At 41.5% G+C, this 16,720-nt stretch overlaps 1 protein-coding gene across 8 annotated transcripts in view; it reads left to right on the top strand.

The window, feature by feature from the left end:
• The window catches only part of VPS13B (vacuolar protein sorting 13 homolog B), a 729,531-nt gene that overhangs the window by 153,882 nt on the left and 558,929 nt on the right, over positions 1-16,720 (top strand). For all 8 annotated transcript variants that reach the window (XM_069957347.1, XM_069957346.1, XM_069957349.1 and 5 more), the window contains exon 17: positions 7,209-7,387. In XM_069957347.1, coding sequence (XP_069813448.1) covers positions 7,209-7,387 — 179 coding nt within the window. The remainder of the gene's footprint in view (positions 1-7,208; positions 7,388-16,720) is intronic.

The raw sequence follows: 16,720 nt of genomic DNA, 5'->3' as shown, positions 1-16,720 counted from the left end.
ATATTACCAGTATATATGGATTGAGTTGACTTTTCTGGGCAGCCAGTTCCTTTGGATGCTTGTACTGCACTGTATACTTGAAAATATTCCCATATGCTCTATTTGATATTATTCAGGGGACTGAAAGCACCTCCTTTATAGTCATCTTTTTTTGGCTCTGAGAATTCGTGAACCATGGGAAAAAGAAAAAATATCTCGGGAAAGTGCTGAGGGATATTATCCAGTGGGGATGTTTATATGTATAGAATATTAACCTATGGGTTCATAGTAAAGCACTTCTAAATAAGCCACCGGTGATCTCATCTGTATCACATCTGCAGTATTGTACAGTTTAACATTTGTGTGAAGTATGTATTATTATTATTTTAACCTTTTAATGATCAGGCCTTAAAAGGGTTGTCCAGGGATTAAAGATTAATGGCCTGTCCTAAGGATAGGCCATCACTGTAAAGAGCCATGGCATCTAGACTGCCCAAGTGCTGCTGCCTATTCATCATTTAGATGATGAACCTATGCTGTGTATCAAAGAACAAAGTCATAGAAACTACATAAAAAACTAACCGCCATGTACGCACCTTCAGCATAACATAGATTTTATAGTTTGTTTTTTTCATGTTCGGTCCAGCAGTCTTCTATGCAGTTGCAGCAGATGTATGATTTAGTTTTTTGACTATTTCATATGTTTTAGGCTATGTTCACACAACCTCTAAAAAAGGGAAAAAGGCGTCCGCGTTTTATAGTTAAAAAGACGTTCGTTATTGCAACATTTTAAGTGACTTGAATAAATTGAATTGAAGTCTACGGAATACCGGACTCTTTTGAGGCGGACGCATTCAATACAATGTGTGAAAAAGACGTCCGTTATTCCATAGACTTTAATGCATTTTAGTCAAAACAATTTAAAACGATGCAATAACGGACGTCTTTTTAAACACAAAAAGCGGATGCTTTTTTCCTTTTCTGGACGTTGTGTGAACAGAAGCTTTATTGTTAATGGGGAGTAATTAAAAAAACAAGCTTTTTATTCAAAACTGAGTATCTAAAAAGTACTTTAGTCACTTTAGTACTTTTTCAGATTATACTGACATTTTATATGAAATATGTGAAATCCTTAGTATAGTGTTTTTTTGCTATAAATTTTTGATTTGAGGGTAAAAATATTAAACTAGTTTTCCAGGACTTCAATATTTATGGTTTACCTTGGGATAGGCCGTCAATATCAGCTTTGTAGTCTAAATCCTAGCATGCCCATCAATCATCTAAAGGGGTAACATCATTTGCCAACCTTTTGTTACTTTTTACCAGGCACACATCAATACTTTTTTGCAGCTATGCCTGGATAATTTTTCTTCCCCAACCCCCCCAGGATGCACATTTAAAGGGAACCTGTCACCCCCCATGCTAGGGCAGAGCCTGGCCGACCCTCCGCTAGAGACCCTTATACTTACCCCGTGCACAAAGTCCCACTTCTGGATCTGCTCCCGTTGCCGAGATATCACCGCTGGAAGCCTGGCGCGCGCACATCAGAGATGAGTCCGACGCTAAGGGTCTCTAGCGGGGGATCGGCCGGGCTTTGCCCCGGCACAGGGGGTGACAGGTCCTCTTTAAGTTCCAGATATACAGTTCTCTCAATACCCTGTTAGCTTAGGCTGGATTTATACTAAATTTTCGCTATCCGTTTTTCCATTGACTTCGATTATAAAAACAAACAAACATCAAAACGCATAGTTTTTTTTTTAAAAAAGTATACAAAAACATACTTGACCTTGTGTATGTTAAAAAAAAACAACACACATGCGTTTTGACTAGAGATGAGCGAACCTGGAGCATGCTCGAGTCCATCCGAACCCGATTGTAAGGCATTTGATTAGCGGTGGCTGCTGAACTTGGATAAAGCCCTAAGGCTATGTGGAAATCATGGATATAGTCATTGGCTGTATCCATGTTTTCCAGACAACCTTAGAGCTTTATCCAACTTCAGCAGCCACCGCTAATCAAATACCGAACGATGGGGTTCGGATGGACTCAAGCATGCTCGAGGTTCGCTCATCTCTAATTTTGACTTTTTTTTGTTTTTGTTTTAATAATTGAAGCCAATGGAAGAACTGATCAAAACGGATGCACTCAAATGCATCTGTTTTTTGAAAAAAAACGTGTGAAACCCAGCCTATGGTAATGTAATCCTTACTGACAATGTACAGTAGAGATAAGCTAACCTTGACCATGCTCTGGTTTGTCCAGACCTGAACACTCTGCATTTGAAAGAGCATGGCTGAAGATTTTGAATATGGCCCTAAGGCTGCCTAGAAAACATGGCTACAGCTATAGGCCATTGGCTGTATCCATGTTTTCCAGGACTCCCTAGGGCTGCATCCAATTACTTCAGCCAACATTATTCAAATACAGAGCATTCGGGTTCAGAAGAACCTGAGCCTTTTCAAAGTTCGCTCACCTTTAATGTACAGCATTCCCCATCTGCATTTGCTTCCAAAGAGAGGTAGATGAACTCTTGTGCTGCAGTCCTCAATAAAGTCTAAGGGAGTTACAGAAAAAATGCCAGCATTAATGGAATTTCCTGTGAATATGCCAGATATTCTTCAGTTGGGAATAGCTTTTTAAATGAAGCATTTCCTTTAACATATATACCAGCATTGATATTTATGTAATTTCCTCTAATTGACTTAATTAGGGTTTGACTTGGATTTGCACTATACTGGTGAATGGGTAGTTTCCTATAACCAAGCTTTTTACAGTACAGACGCTTGTGAAAGCCTGCACGTCTCAGTAATCAGGTCCCGGAGCATGGCTGTGCCTGGAGAGTTGTATTCTTTTTACTGTAGAGAATTAATTCATTAATATTGGTTGGAATGAGCAGGTGCGTTCCGGTGGCTTAATTACTTTTTCTAGAAGTAATATTTTCATTGACGTCCTGTAATGAAGCCGAACCGGTAGATTCTGTTGTTCTTTTATCTTTAGTCATTCCCAATTAATGAAACATTTATTGGAGGCATTTGCTGCACACATGATCCAACTTCTAATGCACAGACTAGCTTTCTTCCCTTTTGCAATAACACTGGGAAAAAAAAGAAAACAGAAGTCCTTGCTGCTTTATTTCCTTAGAGGTTATTGAAATCCGCTATAAGAAAATATTTGATTTTGGATTTCACATATCTTTACAGTTTTTAATTAACTATATATGCTTTATTGCACTATAGGGATATATATTTTTTGTTTACAAGGCCTTTAGATTAGAACTTGTTTCGCACCTCAAGTTACTTTTTATTTGTGTGCTTCAATTCCACAGTGATCTTGCTTGGTATGTGCATGGCACTAGCAAATAATCAAAGAGCCTGTTCTTAGAATGTTTTCCCTCTCTGCACACATAGATAGATTACACATACCTACAAGGGGAAAAAAATTATAAAACAAGTGTAAAGTAAAAGAGGAATAGACACTTAAAGGATTCTTCCAGAAATTTTGGAAAATTAGCTTGAAATGTTAAAAAAGGGGTAAAAGTTTCTATTGCTCGCCCATTAAATTCAGTTAGCAGTTTTATTTTTAAAACCTTAAGTGAGGGTAGCTATATTGATGACACAATTCCTACACATTTTATCTTGCTTACAAAAATGCAATCAACTTGTCATTTGTTGTTAAATTCTCTGCTCTCTAATGATGGCTCTTCACATTCTGTCCCAGTATACACAGCAAAGCTGTGGGATATTTTCATATGAAGAGTCACAAAATTATGTAAAAAAATCTAGATACTGTATCTATCTTCTATTCATTCCTCTCCTTTCTTCCCCAGCCCCTCTTTCCCGAACCCCCTGAGTGTGTCTTTGTATTGGTTGTGCTGTTGGGGCTAATTATATTTTTACTTGTGTTGTTGGCCAGTAATGCAAGATTTCACTTGTTTATGTGGTTAACAGATTACTGTTGACACACAATACTATGTATGGTATCTTCATGTTATGTTGGTCATCCGCATTTATGCAGTGTTCTGATTGCTCATACTGTCGATCCATATATGTAAGCTTAACTTTTTCTCTATCTGGGTTACGTTTGCCTTTATTATAACTGTTACTTTACTTAAATGCAAATACCTTTAATAAAAATTTTTTTAACCATAACAAAAATCTATAAAAAGAAAAATAATGTATACAGAATAAAATTAAGTACTTTTATGATTAGAAGTTTTATTATTTCTTACCAACCATAGGAAAATAATATCTGGAAAATCACCTTGATTTTTTATATCTTTTTACAAATAGGGCTCAGTGGGAAGGCTTAAGGGGTTGTCTGGAGTCATATGTATTAAAGGGGTATTCCAGGGAAAATCAATAAATTAGCATCGGAAAGGGTTAACCAAGGTTAACCCTTTCCTAATATACTTACCTGTCCGTTTTTGGCCCCCCCAAGGAGATCTCCCGTCTGGTCACGTGATGGTCCAGGCTGTGACTCGCGGATCCTCTTCTCTTTCCGGTTCGGTGACGTCACCATACGAGGCCGGCGTCTGGCTCTCTTTCTTATTAGCAGCAGAGCACTGAACCCTGACTGGCTTGGTAGCGTGTAGCCAATCAGGGTTTAGTGCTCTGAGTCCCCCCCCGCCCCCCCATCTGCTGTACAAAGTTAGCCGAGTGCTGATTTCCCCGGCCCCCTCCTTCCTGCATCCATACCCAGATCCTGCCGGCCCCCTCCCGGTGCTATAACCCGATCCTGCCGGCCCCCTCCTGTAATGTGTCCTATTCAAAGATAGCTCACCCGCACCCCCCGGTGTTAGTGTGATGCGGCGCTGGCCCCGATCTCCGCACCTATTGTAATCAGCTGTTCTCAGCTGACAGGCTCTGGGTGTGTGAGACACAGGAGAGAGTTCTTGCTTACATCGTACACAGCGCAAGCAAGAACTCTCTTTGAATAGGACACATTACAGGAGGGGGCCGGCAGGATCTGGGTTTTAGCACAGGGAGGGGGCCGGCAGGATCGGGTTATAGCGCCGGGAGGGGGCCAGCAGTATCTAGGTATGGATGCAGGAAGGAGGGGGCCGGGGAGATCAGCACCTGGCTAACTTTGTACAGCAGATGGGGGGGGGGGACTCAGAGCACTAAACCCTGATTGGCTACACGCTACCAAGCAAATCAGGGTTCAGTGCTCTGCTGCTAAAAAGAAAGAGAGCCAGACGCAGTAAACAGCAGTATCAGCAGTCTATTCTTAGTTTATGGGCTGCATGAAAACTGCTGAAAATTGACTATCCTTGTAGCTTCCCTTATTTATATTCAAATTGCTGCCTCTAAACTACGTGTCCCTAACAATTTCATCAGGGTTAGCCAACCATCTGATGTTTGCTTGGGCTTCCTAACTCTCCCCTGACAGAGGATATTGTGGAAAGAGGGATTCTGCATTTTGAATAGGTTGACAGCTGTTAGCCCAATGAGTGTTCAAAGTACAAATGCTGTATGTGTTTGGCTAACTTCCAGTAAAGGTTTTTTTACAGCTTATGTAAAAGTTGTACAACCCCACCACCACCAGCGACCTACCCTAAGGAGTATGGTGGCCTCCTGATTCTCCACTGTCGGATTTTCAACTCCCAACATTATTATTTCTGGAGGGATAAAGCTGGCGCCAATGCTTTTCGGTTGTCATACCCCTCCCAATGGGTAACACATGAACATTTAGCTGTGCCGAACATTCATGTGTATGAAGAGGACAGGAGAGATGATTGTTGAGAAAATAAATTTTGACTGGCTGCTAGGGTGGTATTACACAGAATGATTATCGGTCAAAAATCTTTAAATCGTTTGGATTTGAATGATAATTGTTTAATGTAATGGCAGACAACGATTAAATGACCAACGAGAAATCGTTGGTCGTTTAATAGAATTTAAACCTGTATCGTTGATCATTTGCAAGTAATAAGACGTCGTTCGCAGTACTGGTAAACACAGTGGCGACGACAGGACAAACGCAATAACGATCATAAGTAAAAATCATCAGGTCGTTCATAGCGGTCATTTGAGTTAGTTTATCGTCAATCGTTGACTTCGAAAAATCGCTTAGTATAATAGTACCCTTATTCTCATATGGCCACCTCTACTCTTCAGACACACAACCTATTAATGATATTTTTAGGCTCCCATGAACAGAAGGATAATGGTGAAAGGCCTGTTTTTCCCCTCCAAATGTGTGACAGATTTGATGATGGCTTGTGTACAATCCTGCATTGTGTGTCCATTGTTTTCCCTGCATTACATCTGCAGATTGTGCTAGAAAAATGATGTTTATTCCACTTGATTGTTGTATTGTAGTAAATCAAAGTGATATCTTTAGTGTATAGCTCAATATCAAGTTTACAGATGTTTGTTTCCCAATGGACGGAACTGAGACCTTTACACCAGTTTCTGCCAAGAATAAATTGAAAAGAAAACTCCTTAGCAACAGTTAAAGTGACGGTGAAGGGACTGGAGCCAAACAGGTCACGTCTTCCATGACCTTACTTCCTACTGAATGACTGAGAAAGTCAGACGTGAAATAATAGGAGATGAAGCTGTGATTGGGATTCACTGATCCTCTATAGACCAGTTGCTGGCTCAACGCGTTTATGTTAAAAGTTCAAGTGCAGCCCGATCATGTTGAATAATGTTTTTTGTACGTCACTTTATGATCCTTAGCTCATCAATTTTTGCAGTCAGAGAACATCAGAAAATATTGTTGCATCATTTTCCTTCCAGTATTTCTTGTTAAAGCTAAGTAAATGAGACTCTACCCAGAACTGAGGAGCTTTAGGTACCAAATCAGTGTATAACATTAAACAGGATGTAACAAGGCATAAAAATGATTCATATTTTTTGAGTCATGTTGCAAAAAACATGACGTGAAAATGCCATTACAGATACTGTATGTTTCCCAGCAGCCATATGGATCATAGGAATCAGTAGCCTAGAGATAACACATGGCCTTTTATCAGCGAGTTTTGTAGCATTGTGAGGCTTAGTGGCCAGAGTAAAAACTATAAAATTAAAGGGATTTTGTAAATGTAGAAATGAAAAAGAATACAACAAATTACCAAACCTTCCATATGCGATCCTTTCTGTGATTGTATTATAATAGTATATTATCCTTTGCATTTGGTCCTTTTGTACGTGTCCATTTAATGAATAAAACAGGAATATTGGAGTCATTAATTTATAAATTTGTTCATATTTTTGTTTTTGCAGGACGAAACGCACTCATGTTCCCGTGGATGAATACATTTTTGAGCTTCCTAACCTGACAATTCAAGCTACGAGAGCACAAACCCTTCTACTGCAAGTTATTTGTCAAAGTTGGTCTTATGGTACAAACACGTCTGGCCCTTCGGGTCTGAGTGAAGCTTTGCTGACTGAGGTCTTCTCAGGTAATTTTAGTTATTCTAGATGCACGGTTATTGGATCCTTATTATGTTTGTTTTGTTGTCTTTTGTCTGTGATGTACATGGCACAACTCCACTGTCCTCAGAAATCACATAACTCCTGTGGATGCAATGGTTGCAGAGAAAGCCGCAACAGTTATGATTCTGGTGGCTGTAAGTTCCACAGTTGTTTTTTTTCCAGTGATTTTTGTTAATATATACCTGCCTTTTGTGTAGGTTTTCACTCTACGAGTTTTACAGTGAAGTTCGCTGTGATACTGAGTACCATTAAAATCTGTGGCACTCCATAGCCTTGTAAAACCTAAGATGCTGTGCTGCTCCTACAGTAACAAAAAGAGCAGCCATACTTACCTGTCTGCGCTCCCCCCGATGCCCTCTGGCACTGGCTCTAGGTCCCCCACTTGCTGACAGCTTGCTCGGCCAATCACAGGGCTGTCCCACCTCAGCCAATAATTGTGCCTTTATTGAGTGGGACCTAGAGAACCAGTGGTCACTGGGAGGGGGGGCATGGACAGGTAAGGATGGCTGCCCTTTTTTTTTTTTTTTTTTTTTACACTATAGGCGCAGCACAGCATCTGGGCTTTTACAAGGCTATGTCACTACATTCTCGCAGCAGAATGAAAATCCTCTGTAAGAATGGAGTGTCATAAAAATAAGTGTATTTGCTGTCTAATGTCCTAGAAATGTAAAAGGACATTTAACAAATGAAGTCGCCATTAAGTAATGTACAGTAAATTAAAATTATTAACTATTTTGTGTAGTATGACTATGTCTTTAAAGCAGAAAAATTCCCATTTTTGAAAATGGAAATATTCTCCAAATTTTCAGTTTTTTTTTTTTTCATAAATATTAAATGAACCGCAATTTACAAATGTACAACATTTTAAGTACAATGTGTTGAAGAAAAACAATTGGCTGAAAAAACGTATACAATGTTTAGTGGAAGCTACTGTTAACCAAGTAAAATTAGTTTGTTAAATATAGCTTTTACTTTTTCTATTTATATGCTCAGTCATTTTAATGGAAAAGGGGAAGAGTATATGGGGTTAAGTGGTCCTCAATTGAAATAAATATTTCAAGCTTTTTAGAGGCCCAGTGCACAGAATGTAAAGTGTCGGAAAACCTTTGATTTGTCAATTAATTGACCCAGAAATATTATGCACAAAACAGCAGATGTGTGAACTAAACAATAAAACGTAATTGGTGCCCAGCAGGCAGTGTTTGACGGACATATTTATGGGTATGTGTACCTTAATGCCGAAAGTTCACTGAATTTAAATCCATCTTGAAAAGTGTGACTTTTTCATTCTACCCTTCTGAGGTTTAGCTAGTAAAGTACAATATTTTTCTCATTTTTAACTCATTATTTCTTTTAGTATTTTGTTTATCTTTCAACTTTATTAGTCTACATTGTGCTTTTAATTTTTTTAATGAAATATCTTTATTTCTATCTTAATACAAAATTTTCTCAGTGTAAAATGGTAATTTGACAGGTTCCCTTTTTTATGTATTTCTTTTCATTTTGTATGTTCATATCTTTATACTTCTGTAACAGTCATATACATTTTTATAATGTCAACAACTACCCTTTATCAGTCCTCTGGTATTACAGATTTTTTAAGGACCGAGTCTTTTGTCCTCATGTTTAAACATCCATAGCCCTTTCATTTTGTCACCTACAAACCCACAAGAGCCCTTATTTTTTTGTGACACCAATTGTATTAATTTTTCCATAAGAGATGTTACAAAACCGGGAAAAAATTATTTACGTTGGTGACATAAAAAAAAAAAAAAATGTTTACACCAATCACTCAATGGTAAAACTGACATGTTATCTATGTTCCTCAAGTCAGTACAATTACAACGATGGACAACTTATATAACTTATATTTTATTTGACAGCTTTTAAAAATGTAATTTTTTTTTAAGTCATTGTTCTTACCATTTCTCTATTACCATCCTTTATAATGGTTTAATTTTTTATCTGTGGTATTTATTATCAGAGGTGTTATCTTTTGTGCCTTGATCTGTACTTTATATTAGTTCCTTGATTGTGTATATGTGACTTTTTTATTACTTTTTATTACATTTTTCTGGATTTAATGTAACAAAAAAATCAACGATTTTGCTTATTGGCATTTTTTACACTTAAGCGGTTTACCGTGCAAGATCAGGAATGCCATATTTTAATTAGAGATGAGCGAACCGGGTTCGGGTTCGAGTCGATCCGAACCCAAACGTTCGGTATTTGATTAGCTGGGGCTGCTGAACTTGGATAAAGCTCTAAGGTTGTCTGGAAAACATGTATACAGCCAATGACTATATCCATGATTTCCACATAGCCTTAGGGCTTTATCCAACTTCAGCAGCCACCACTAATCAAATGCCGAAAGTTCAGGTTCGGATCGACTCGAGCATGCTCCAGGTTCGCTCATCTCGTAATTTTAATAGTTCGGGTGATTCAGCACACGATGATACCAAATATGTTTGTTTAATTTTTATTTATAAAATGGGGAAAGAAGGTGATTTACACTTTATTATAGGATGGGATTTTTCTTTAATGAAAAAACCATGGATCGGGTTTTAATAGCATTTGAATTCAGCTGTCCGCTTTAACAACTGCATTTAAATGGCTAATAAGCAGGGCGTGGGGATCAGCCCTAGCATGCTTATAGCCATGGTCCTTGGCTGCTGAGAGTGACGTTTCAAGCCCAGCCAGCCAGTCAGTGGCAGAGGCGGGATCTCGTCTCAGCCACTGATTGGTTTATCAGGCTCGAAATGTCACTTCTCTAGCCCACGTCAGAGACCAGGAAGCGAGTTGGAAGCAGCCGGGCAGAGCGGTCTGGAGCATCACAAGCCGGGACCTGGTTCTGGAAGTCTGGAGGTAAGTGGACATAGTTGACTTCATCCACCTCCTCCCTGGCCATAGCCAGAATAGCACCCTACGCCGGAGTACCCCTTTAAACTTTAAAGTGGTATTCTATTCAAACAAAACTTTTAATATGTTGCTGCCCATGGTAAGACTATCCATTCCTCCCATACTTGTTATTATCTATTCAGTCTCCTTCCGCCAGTTCTGAGCTGCAGCTTTCTGCTGAAAACACAATCTGTGTGTGAGCTTTTCTCTCCCTCTACTCCTCCCACCCCCTTTCTGAAACGGCTGATGTAAACAAATCCCTGACTGGCTCCATCTGCCACTTTTGTAGCTTCTTTGTAATGCTGGGAGAGTTAATCTGCGGTCAAGTTGCTGATGAACTCACTATGACTATCCCTCCCAGCATAACAAAACTACAAAATTGCAGATCAAGTCAGTCAGGGACTTGTTTACATCAGCTGTCTCAGAAGGGAGAGCGGGGGAGAGAGAGAGACTCCAACACAAAGCAGCAGCTGAAAACTGGGGAAAGGACTTAGAAAATCAGAGTTGCTGGTGTTGTGCAGCGTGATGAAAAGTTATCAATAGTGTCACGAATATCCACTCATCTTGGTGTACAAACTTGATCCTTTTCTGGTATCTGAGCAGATCCTTGCACACAATAAAGGGTGAGTATTGATAAAGCGCTTGCATTTAGTCGTCTTCAGCGTAGACTTTATTCACTTGCAGTGATACACCCTTATGGCTGTGTACATCATTTACTAGAGGTGGCCAGCGTTCCTTCCCGTGCTGTGACATTTTGGTAGATGGGCTCCCTTTCTCATGGCGCATGGGTAACGGAGCCCCGCCTCCCAAAACATTGCAGCATGGAAAGGAACACTGGCCACCTCCAGTGAAGACTGATAAAGACTACTAAATGCGAGTACATACTCACCTTTCATTGTGTGCAAGGATCTGCTCAGATACCAGAAAAAGTTCATGCAACTGGGAGAAGGAGACTGAGGTTACAAACCCACTTGCCGGATCTGCAGCGAGTCTCCTTGCTGTGTTTTTGCAGGGAGACTCGCTGCAGATCCCGGCCCTATACTTTCAATAGCAGAGAAACTCGATTTTGTCTGCAGCCTGCCCCATTAACCCCCCGGCCGCCGGACATTATACATTACCCGGTCCCCATTCCTGCTTGCTTCGGGGCTCCCAGTGTCTTCACGGCCCGCCCGGCCAATCAGTGCGCTGCGGCGGGGCAGCGCACTGATTGGCCGGGCGGAACGTGTCGGGAGCCGCTGAAGCAAGCAGGAGCCGGGATCAGGTAATGTATATCCTGCCCGCCCCCCTGCAGCCCCGATCGCCCCCAGCCCCCGGCAGCACGATCGCCCCCAGCCCCGCAGCCCCCGGCCGCACGATCGCCCCGCAGCCCCCGGCCGCACGATCGCCCCGCAGCCCCCGGCCGCACGATCGCCCCGCAGCCCCCGGCCGCACGATCGCCCTGCAGCCCCCGGCCGCACGATCGCCCCGCAGCCCCCGGCCGCACGATCGCCCCGCAGCCCCCGGCCGCACGATCGCCCCGCAGCCCCCGGCTCGGGGCGATCGTGCGGCCGGGGGCTGCGGGGCTGGGGGCGATCGTGCGGCTGGGGGCTAACATGCGGCCGGGGGCTGCGGGGCTGGGGGCGATCATGCGGTCGGGGGCTGCAGGGCTGGGGGCGATCGTGCGGCCGGGGGCTGGGGGCAATATACATTACCTGATCCCGGCTCCTGCTTGCTTCAGCGGCTCCCGGCACGTTCCGCCTGGCCAATCAGTGCGCTGCCCCGCTGCATCGCACTGATTGGCCGGGCGGGCCGTGAAGACACCGGGAGCCCCGAAGCAAGCAGGAACGGGGACCGGGTAATGTATAATGTCCGGCGGCCGGGGGGTTAATGGGGCGGGCTGCAGACAAAATCGCAGCAGGGTTGCTGCGAGTTTCTCTGCTATTGAAAGTATAGGGCCGGGATCTGCAGCGAGTCTCCCTGCAAAAATGCAGCAAGGAGACTCGCTGCAGATCCGGCAAGTGGGTTTGTAACCTGAAGAGATAATAAGTATGGAACAAATTGTTGCTCTTACCATGGGCAGCAACATATCAGAAGTTATGTTGAAGTGGAATACCCCTTTAAGTAATTGATATTGAAAGTATATCAGAATAGGGTATTACTTACCATACAATGAATAAGCTTTATTCATAGAAACTAACATGTCCGGTATCCCATTAAATTTCCATTGTTAGTTTTCATTATGCTTGGTCTCAGTACCTTTTTTGTTTTGAGTTTTATTTTGATGCTGATACATTTCTGGAATCATGTATTTTATATATACGGTATATACTATTATTAGGTCATGCAAGCAGGAGTGATTCTTGGCACATCACAAGCTCTGTCCGCTGTCACTGGTGCTGAATCTTGTCCAGCACATTAATACTTCTAGTTACAGGTGAAAGGTTTATATGGTATTATAGTTCTGCCAGGTGTCTTTCACAGGGTGCACATGAAAGTATATTGTATAGTATTCTTATCTACTGTAATATGGTATACTGTGATAAGAAAGAGGAGTAGGGCTGGTAATGTGTGTTTAGAGTGCTGATTAATTTACTCCAAACTCCTAAAACTATAATTCCAACTCTTAGGTCAAAAGATTGACAAATACGCAGTACAAGATATAGACAAGCAGCAGTTTTCATTCTTTTTTCAAATGTTTTAATTAGCAAAATGTCTTACTTTTGCTGTTGTGGCCAGTGCTCTCTCAGGTCATTTACTGCCCGTTGCCTAGGTTACCGACCACTGTTTTTCGCTCTGTGAGCAGTGGCCAGACTGCTGACATCAGGGAAGGCTGCTGGGGGGAGTTTACTTTAGCTGGTGACTACTCTCAGCCAGGTTCTGTGTCTCCTACGCAGATCACAGACAGCTCCAGGGCTTGTGCACTGTACCTGGAGCCATCTATGATCTCTATGGGAGACCAAAAAATGCAGAGCCGAATCAGCTAGTTGAGAATACCCCTTTACGTTCTCCTAATGAATTGTATGTAACTTTACTTTTTTTTTTTTTTCTCCAATCCCCCCCCCCCCCCCCTCTCTTACACTTGCGGCCCAGTGTGCATTGAACCAGGCACCAGGCTTAAAGTGACACTGTCACCCCCTTTTTGCATTCTGACTTCTCTACACAGGTGTAATGGGTAAATTTAGCAGTTTTCATACTTTTAATTATATCATATGTCATGGTGCTTGTTCAAGTAAAAAGTGATCTTTTATCAACTGCAGATTGGGCTGAGTGGGCGGAGCTTCACAGCAACAGCACCACTTAGCCCCTCCACGACCAATGGAACAGGCTGGCCTTAAGTTCTAGGGCCCACCCCCTCTAGGTCGGCCCATACAATGGACGTTGAGGGGACGTGGCCTATGTGCCGATGACGTCACGGAGCGTCGGGACCAACGGTGGTGCTGTGGACGTGGCTAAGTGACGCTGTTGCTTTGAAGCCCCACCCACTTAGCACAACCTGCAGTTGATAAAAGATCACTTTTTACTTGAACAAGCACCCAGACGTATGTTAAGGCTTGTTCATTTGATCATTTCACTGAAACCATTCAGGGATTTGATAAAGGGGTTTCCCTACAACATACAGTATATATTATTTGTGAATTTTCATGTAGCTTATGATTTGCCAAGGAACTAGCTACAACTTATATTAACCTGGCATCTCCTGAGGTTTCTGTGGTTCAAGTCTTTGAATACTGTATGTTTGAAAAGAAAAAGAAAAACCTTTCTGCGCTGTCCCTTCTACAGCCATTTTTTATTTCCCATTTAGAGCAAAGATCATTTAGAGAAACTACTTTAAAGGGTCTTGTCTCTCCTCTCTTGATGGACTTTTAAACTTATTTTGAACTGATTAATGGTCATACTGTGTTTTAGAAGTTCATTCAGAAGAGTGAAGAGAGCCTGATACCAAACCCATCAGACAAAGATTCTCTGACAGACTGTACTGATTACAGGATTCTGTAGGAGTCTGTGGAAGAAAACAGAAATACAGTTTTTAAAGAGGTACTTCTGTTGCTAGGCACGCTGTGACACCTCATCTCTTACCCCGCCCACCACTGAAATCACGCTAATTAGTGAGCTCCTAGCCAGGTGACAGGGAAAATACAGAACCGCGACAGCCTCCTGAGCAGTATAAGGAAAAGGAAAGAAGGATCTTGTGTGGAGACCTGAATAAATCCTGTAAACTTCACTACAATGGAGCCTGCTTAACTTTATTAAGTTTGCTATAGAGAGGATACACTTAAGGGATCCGACCTAAGGCAAGCCTCCTTACCCCCCCCCCCCCGCACAATTCCCCCAGAATGCCAAAGAACTCATAACACAGACAATACCCAGACAATGCCATAACGTAACAGTGGTGTGTGAATAAACAGATATATTGATACAGTATTTTGTTTATAGTGTAAAACAGAAGCAGATTGAGCCAGCAATAGGCAGATACTACAAGATGAGGGAGATACTTGTCAGTTGGCGCTGAGGTGCAGTGCATGCTGGGAAATGTAGTTTTCTGTCCGGCACCATCTTTGATATAGACTGGCTTTTAGAAAAACTTTCAGCTCAGTAATGGTGGCAGCTAGAAAGATGCCAAAATACTCTTAGACTTGGTTAGTAAAACCAGCTAGGTTTGAGAGAATTTTATTTTTTTTTAACTCTTAAGTGGAATACGCCTTTATTAAATACAGATTTTTTTTCTATTATAATAAACGTAGAGCAAGAATAAATGAAATTTATTTAAAGAGGTCTGTATCCTTTGAGGGTCTTTTACTATAAGTATGTTTTAAAAATCTGAATAAGGCTATGTTCTCACTTCGGGAGCAAAGCTTGGAAAGACAGCTGTCTTTATTACGGACTATTGCTTTTTTCCCTGCTTTATTCACAAAGTGAGAACATATCCTAATTCTGCAGGTTGTGATGAAAACTGACCTAGCTTGTCTTCTATCCAGCAGTGCAGTCAAAATAGTGACACCCCAGCTCAAAAAAGTTGTTATGGCTGACACTTTGGTTGTCAATGAGACCCTACCAAACTACCTCAGTCTCTTCCTTTTGGTCATTTAAGTAGCATGTGCATAGCCACTGGGGTTATCAGATTCTTCATGTCTTAGGTTCTGTTCAGAATAGAGCAGAGCGGACATGAGGAGACTTGGCAGAACTTAATCCGCTAATATTGTATATTAGTTTGTGGGAAAAATTACATGGGAAACTAATGTCAATGGAATTTAGTAATTTATTTTAGTTTTATGGTGATTCATTTTGAGAACGGGTAAAAGCGGCTGGAGATTTTACACCTAAACCCTCTTAGGCTTTCTTGCCCCTGTTGGGCAGTTCATTATTTTGTTGACAACCCAACGCCATTAATCAAGACCTGGGCTTGTGGGGAAAATGACTTGCAGGCCTCACACTTCATGTGCTAGGCAATTGTCATGGGACTTGAATCCTGGTGTCTTTAAAGTTAAAATGAAATCTACTTTCCAGAGAGGAACTGTAAAACTATTTTATGCAAGATTTCATTTGGGATACCTTAATGGTTGAATAATAAATTTTACCTCATAAAAATGAAATTCAATAATACAGTAGCTTTTCTCAGTGCAGTAGCATCTGGTTGATCCTCATGAGAGCCAATATTTTCCAACTCATTAGGATCATGTCGTTCTGTATGTCGTCAACATTGGGTTAGCCAAGCTACCTTTACTTACATAACCGCCAAACTATTAAATAGGTCTCTTGTGGAGTGAAGTCAAATATTCCTCTTATTTTGCTTGTGCTTTGGAAGAAGAGAAGAAAATGTACGTAGTGTAAGACTTAAACATCTGGTCCAAACCACATCAGGGTAGAACTGAGGAAAGTAACAAGATTCCCTATTCCTCCCAGGTGTGCTTATAAAACAGACTGGAGTCTCTGCATAGTTCTTTAACCACTTAAGAAAAAAAGAGGAAAAAAGAAGCCCTGGGAGTTGGGACAAGTGGGCCGCATGCCTCTTTTTTCAGGATGACAAACAAAAAGAATCATTGACTCAAGTATGACATAAATGTTTTCCTTTCGCCGTAATGTGCCAGCTGTGATTCTCCGTGTCTTAACTCCCGGAGAGTTGCCAAAGTTGGTGCTTGTTTGCCTTTTTGTAAATTAGCGAGGCCGTGCTTTTGTGGCGTAATTGTTGGGAGTGGTGAAATAGAGCTGTGCAATATACTGGCAGATGCCATGTTTTCGGCAGTTTATTCTCTGGGGGGGCCACATATTTTCCCCCGCTTCCTGTTCTGGTTTTCTGTGATTTAATATCAAATTTGTTAGTATGTGAGTTCAGAAAGTTATTGATGGTTGTGAGTTTGTGTTTTTTTCTTAGTATAATGATAATTGGCAGGTGGTGTAAGTTTTGATATATTAACCCCTTCACG

Source organism: Dendropsophus ebraccatus, chromosome 2 (assembly GCF_027789765.1).
Source record: "Dendropsophus ebraccatus isolate aDenEbr1 chromosome 2, aDenEbr1.pat, whole genome shotgun sequence".
Lineage (NCBI taxonomy): Eukaryota > Metazoa > Chordata > Amphibia > Anura > Hylidae > Dendropsophus > Dendropsophus ebraccatus.
Note: the sequence above shows the minus strand (reverse complement) of the source record. Positions and strands in the feature narration are given on the sequence as shown.